General features: G+C 35.5%; 1 protein-coding gene across 1 annotated transcript in view; it reads right to left on the bottom strand.

The window, feature by feature from the left end:
• Positions 1-6,484, bottom strand: part of LOC115032149 (triadin-like) — a 74,514-nt gene that overhangs the window by 18,559 nt on the left and 49,471 nt on the right. The window contains exons 9-10 of the mRNA XM_029482640.1: positions 4,869-4,913; positions 886-909 (exon numbers count right to left, since the gene is read on the bottom strand). Coding sequence (XP_029338500.1) covers positions 886-909; positions 4,869-4,913 — 69 coding nt within the window. The remainder of the gene's footprint in view (positions 1-885; positions 910-4,868; positions 4,914-6,484) is intronic.

The following is a 6,484-nucleotide window of genomic DNA, read 5'->3' as shown; positions in this document are numbered from 1 at the left end:
AAAAAAAAAAAAAAAAAACAAAAAAAAAGACATACTTGGTGAGTTTCATTTATTAATTATTCATTTATGTTCTCTTCTCTACTGATCCATTGGGTAAACTATTAAAAACATTTAGGCCCACACAGTCCATAGAGCAGGCACTGCCTACACAGGGTGTGAGGAATTGAAATGTGGGTGTGTAAATGTGTCATAAGTATAAAATAATAGTAATTTTTAATGATTTGTTTTTCTTAAAACTGGAAACATGGAAGAGAACAAGTTTGATTATTTCAATGAATTCTCAAAACTTTAAAAAATTTGTTTATAGCAGGTTTATACATACTTAGAATGCTCAGAAAACTCACCATGTTTATTATATTCAATTGAACAGGGAGGCAGGGTTATAGCATACATATACACAAGAAATCAGAGCTATTTTATTATCTGAACAGGAGGCAGGCTTCACTAATATCAGTAGGAGCAATCTCTGTGTGGGAGTATCCTCAGTTCATAAACTTCCCAGGTTGGGAAGACAGCTATGATGGAATTTTTACTTACATATTATCAACACTTATGCGACTGACATTCATTCATTCAGGACCTTACTAGCTCCAAGTAGATGAGTCCATAGTCAAATGAGTTATTAGTATGCAGGACTGAACTGGGAGAGTATTACTAAGGTTGTCTCTCTGTCTCTCTGCATCTTAGCTGCCCCTGAGGAGAGCAGCCTCTTCCACCGCTTGTGTTCACTACCATGATGTTCCACCTTACCTCAGGCCCAAAGTGATGGAGCTGCTGACCACAGACTGAAATATATTTTATTCTTTAAATGCTGTTTCTCACATATATAACACAGCCACATACATGTACCAGAAAGAATTTGTTGCCAATAAAAATTGTACTTACTTGGTATTTTTCCAGGTTTTTCTGCTAAAAAATAGAATAGACATTTTGTTTTACTATCATAATAAGTCAAGGAATTTATAGCATGTATCAATGGACTACGTTAATGTGTCTAATAGCTTTGGGTCTCTTCCCTACTAAGTCTTCATGAACAAATACATCTCTCTATTGCCAACAAATGTGTTTTTTTTTTCAATAATTCAGTCTCTTTTTTAGAAGAAAGTATAAATACTATCAAAAAAGAAATTCTTCATATCAGGTGTCAAATAACCTAAGTTTTTAAGCACTCTTACTAAGATCAGATGGATCAAAATTATTTTGAGTTCTTCTGATCGGCGCCAGCTCCAGGCCACCTTGGGCATAAACTAGGCAGACGGTCAGTTCCCATGGTTCCCAGTGAGTTTTCTGTGACTCTCCATGCCACAGAAACACTACCATGCCCAGGATCTTAGGATCACTGATGAGTGGAAAATAACATCTGTTCCAAACCAATTGTGACAGGCCTATGACAGCAGGAGCAAGGACATGGAAGCACTGTCTGTCCAGTTGCTCCATTTCCTTCTGATCAGTGCTAGTATACCTTGGTTTAGAACATGCCAGACAGCCCCACAGTCCCCAGAGGAGACATCACTTCCAGGCACTGTAACATGCCCAGGATCTTAAGATTTCAGGATCCCAGAATCCCAGGAGCTTGGTCACACCAGGATCTCAGGATCTCAGAGGAAGCTTGACTACCAAGAACTCTGACACACCCAAAATTTTAGGTTCACAAGATCCCAGAATCACAGGATCACAGAGAAAGCTGGACTCATAGGAGTCCTGAATGAAGTGGAATTATAGGCAGGACAGGCTCCAATCAGATATATTGAGGCCAGCAAGAACTTGAGATAATCAGATGGCAGGAGGAAAGCATAAGAACAGAAGCGGCAGAAAGCAAGTTACTTGGCATCGTCAGAACCACCAAAAGTAAGTCCTGTATAAACAATCACACCAGAAAAGCAAGTTATGGATCTAAAGTCACTTTTCATGATGATGATAGAGGACATTAAGAAGGAAATAAATAATTCCCTTAAAGAAATACAGGAGAACACAGGTAAACAGTTAGAAGCCCTTAAAGAGGAAACACAAAAATCCCTTAAAGAATTATAGGAAAACACTACCAAACAGGTAAAAGAATTGAACAAAATCATCCAAGATCTAAAAATGGAAGTAAAAACATTAAAGAAATCACAAAGGGAGACAACTCTGGAGATAGAAATCCTAGGAAAGAAATCAGGAACCATAGATGCGAGCATCAGTAACAGAATACAAAAGATGGAAGAGAGAATCTCAGGTGCAGAAGATTCCATAGAAAACATGGACACAACAATCAAAGAAAATGCAAAATGCAAAAAGATCCTAACTCAAAACATCCAGGAAATCCATGACACAATGAGAACACCAATACTAAGGATAATATGTATAGATGAGAATGAAAACTTTCAACTCAAAGGGCCAGTAAATATCTTCAACAAAATTATAGAAGAAAACTTCCCTGACCTAAAAAGACAGATGCCCATGAACATACAAGAAGCCTATAGAATTCGAAATAGACTAAACCAGAAAAGAAATTCTTACTGACACATAATAACCAGAACAACAAATGAACCAAATAAAGATAGAATATTAAAAGCAGGAAGGGAAAGGGTCAAGTAACATGTAAAGTAACATATTACACCAGACTTCTCACCAGAAACTATGAAAGCCAGAAGATCCTGAACAGATGTTATACAGACCCTAAGAGAACACAAATGCCAGCCCAGGCTAGTATACCCAGCAAAACTCTCAATCACCATAGATGGAGAAACCAAAGTATTCCATGACAAACCAAATTCACATAATATCTTTCCACAAATCCAGCCCTTCAAAGGATAATAAAGGGAAAACTCCAACATAAGGAGGGAAATGAGGCCCTAAAAAAATCAAGAAAGTAATTTTTCAACAAACCTAAAAGAAGATAGCCACAAGAACAGAATCCCAACTCTAACAACAAAAATAAAGGGAAGTAACAATTAATTTTCTTTAATATCTCTTAATATCAATGAATCCAATCCCCCAATAAAAAAACATAGACTAAAAGACTGGCTACATAAACAGGTCCCAACATTTTGCTGCATACAGGAAACACTCCTCAGGTAAAAAGAAAGCACTACCTCCAGAGTAAAAGGCTGGAAGACAATTTTCCAATCAAAGGGTCTGAATAAGCCAGATGGAGTAGCCATTCCAGTATCGAATAAAATTGACTTCCAACCCAAAGTTATCAAAAAAGACAAGGAGGGGCACTTCAGACTCACCAAAGGTAAAATCTTCCAAGATGAACTCTCAATTCTGAATATCTATGCTCTAAATGCAAGGGCATCCACATTCATTAAAGAAACTTTAGCAAAGCTCAAAGCACACATTGTACCTCACATAATAATAGTGGGAGACTTTAACACCCCACTCTCATCAATGGACAGATCCTTGAAACAAAAACTAAACAGAGACATATTGAAACTAACAGGAGTTATGAAACCAATGAATTTAACAGATATCTACAGAACATTTTACCCTAAAACAAAAGGATATACTTCTTCTCAGCACCTCATGGTACCTTCTCCAAAAGTGACCATAACAGGTCACAAAAGGTCACAAAACAGGCCTCAAAAGATACAAAAATATTGAAATTATCCCATGCATCCTAGCTGATCACCACGGAGTAAGTCTGATCTTCAATAACAACATAAATAATAGAAAGCCAACATTCACGTGGAAACTGAACAACACTCTTCTAAATGATACCTTGGTCAAGGAAGGAATAAAGAAAGAAATCAAAGACTTTTTAGAGTTCAATGAAAATGAAGCCACAACATACCCAAACTTATGGGACGCAATGAAAGCATTTCTAAGAGGAAAACTCATAGCTCTGAGTGCAGCCAAAAGTAAACTAGAGAGAGCATGAACTAGCAGCTTGACAGCACACCTAAAAACTCTAGAACAAAAGGAAGCAAATTCATCCAAGAGGAGTAGAAGGCAGGATATAATCAAACTCAGGGCTGAAATCAAGAAAATAGAAACAAAACAACTATAGAAAGAATCATCCAAACCAGGAGCTGGTTTTTTTGAGAATTAAGATAAAATGAACTCTCATATTTTCTCAACTCACTGTGACTTGGAGCTATGCTTTGGGAATTAACAGTTCATCTATACTGAATACCATGGTACTGTCATGGATATTAATAGACCCACTGCAAATTAAAGCATCTAGGCACACCTTACCTTTTGACTATAGATGTTACAATAAGCAACAACGAGAATCTGTGGAAAACAGGGCTTGTTTTCCTCTTGATGAGAATTTACATGCATATTACACAGGAATATAATTGGCTTTGGTCTTATTTCTCTACCATCTTAATTGAGCTGGCCTGAAATTATGTCACCTCACTACTTAATTAATAAAGTTTATTTGTAATTTTGTGATGCCACTCAAACACATAAATTTATTTGAATTGCAGCAATCTTCCATTAACATGTAATTTGCAGTTTTTTGCAAGGTTAAGTTGGTTCTAAAAATCAATTTATAAATAAAATACTTGCATGACACTAATTTTCTTTTCTCACAAATAAATTTCAGTTGAAGTTGTTTTAAAATATTTTAGGTATATAACTTTGGATATTAGTCATTCAGCTAATGTTTTTTTAATAGGACATTTTATTTTTCTGGTATGAATAAAATATTTCACTGAATGCAATCACTAATAATATTTCTTCATATTTTATAATATTTTGTTGAAGCATTATTTTTCTACAAGATTTTTTTGTCTGTGTCTCTCTCTCTAGTGTATTAGCAGAAAGGCATATTTACAAAACCTCTTTTAAAAATATTAGTTTTAATAGTGATATTATTGCATACCATGTGAATTTCCATAGCAACAGAGAATATGAATATTCATAAAGTTCAAGCTTACCTTTAGTCACATTGTACACCTGAAGATTTTCTTGTCTTATTGGAACTATTTGTTAAAAACACAAATTAAAATATGAAACTTTAAAATAACTGCATTAAATGAATGCCTCATTTTTTAAAATATAAAATGAAATAGTTGCATTGTTATAACTAGTTTCTTAAGGTAATTTTCAATTTAATTTTATATTGCATTAATAACGAACAAACATAAATGTTAACAAAAGGGTTGCTTTACTACTATAACGAATTACAGTGATTTGGAGGATAAGGAGGCATTGACTATAGGTCACCCTGATCACTCAAATTTGGATGAACATGCCTATCATTATCGTTGTTGTGATTGTTATTATTATTATTATTAGTAGTAGTAGTAGTAGTAGTAGTAGTAGAAATAGTAACAGTAGTATTAGTAGTATTAGTAGTATTAGTAGTAGTAGTAGTAACCATGCTTTCTTTCCAGCTTAGTATGTATTTCTTACATAATTAAGGCCTCTGTAAGTTTTCCATATTATTACAAAAGAAAAAAACAACCCTAAATGTACAAGAGTAAAGAGTTTACTAACATAACTCTAATTTTAAAGAGAAAGAAAGGAGCACTGTCATATAGTTTCCAGATTGTCCACCAGTGCCAAAATAAATAAATGCTTAATTTCAACAACCAATCTTTCATTCATTAATCTCTTTATAATAGCATCAGGACATATTCAAGAGTGACTTCTAATCAAAACAATCCCTTCAAAATACATATGTTAAATTTTACTTAAAGATGTATGAATAAATTATGACTCAAATAATTTGTGCCTCAAAATTTAGTAAAAAAAGTATATCTTACATAAATGCCTTTTTTATTTTCTTTTTTATTTTTTAATTCCTCTTTTGTTTTTTAATATTTTTATTAGGTATTTTCCTCATTTACATTTCCAATGCTATCCCAAAAGTCCCCCATATTCAGCATGTGTATTGGTCAGGCTCTGGCAGATCCTCTCAGGAGACAGACATAGCAAGCTCCTGTCAGCAAGCACTTCTTGGCACAAGCAATAGTGTCTGGTGGTTGCATATGGGATGGATGCCCAGGTGGGGCAATCTCTGGACATCCCTTCTATCAGTCTCTGCTCCAATCAAGTCCCTGTATTTCTTTTTCTTTTAATATTTTGTTAGGTATTTTTCTCATTTACATTTCCAATGCTATCCCAAAAGTCCCCCATACCATTCCCCCCACTCCCCTACCCACTCACTCCCACTTTTTGGCCCTGGCATTCCCCTGTGCGGGGGCATATAAAGTTTGCATGTCCAATGGGCCTCTCTTTCCAGTGATGGCCGACTAGGCCATCTTTTGATACATATGCAGCTAGAGTCAAGAGCTACGGGGTACTGGTTACTTCATAATGTTGTTCCACCTATAGGGTTGCAGATCCTTTTAGCTCCTTGGGTACTTTCTCTAGTTCCTCCATTGGGGGCCCTGTGATCCATCCAATAGCTGACTGTAAGCATCCACTTCTGTGTTTGCTAGGCCCTGGCATTGTCTCACAAGAGACAGATATATCTGAGTCCTTCCAGCAAAATCTTGCTAGTGGTGTCAGCATTTGGAGGCTAAATATGGGATGGATCCGTGGATAT

The sequence above is a fragment of the Mus caroli genome, chromosome 10, assembly GCF_900094665.2.
Source record: "Mus caroli chromosome 10, CAROLI_EIJ_v1.1, whole genome shotgun sequence".
Taxonomy (NCBI): domain Eukaryota; kingdom Metazoa; phylum Chordata; class Mammalia; order Rodentia; family Muridae; genus Mus; species Mus caroli.
This window is presented reverse-complemented; position numbering and strand designations above follow the sequence as displayed.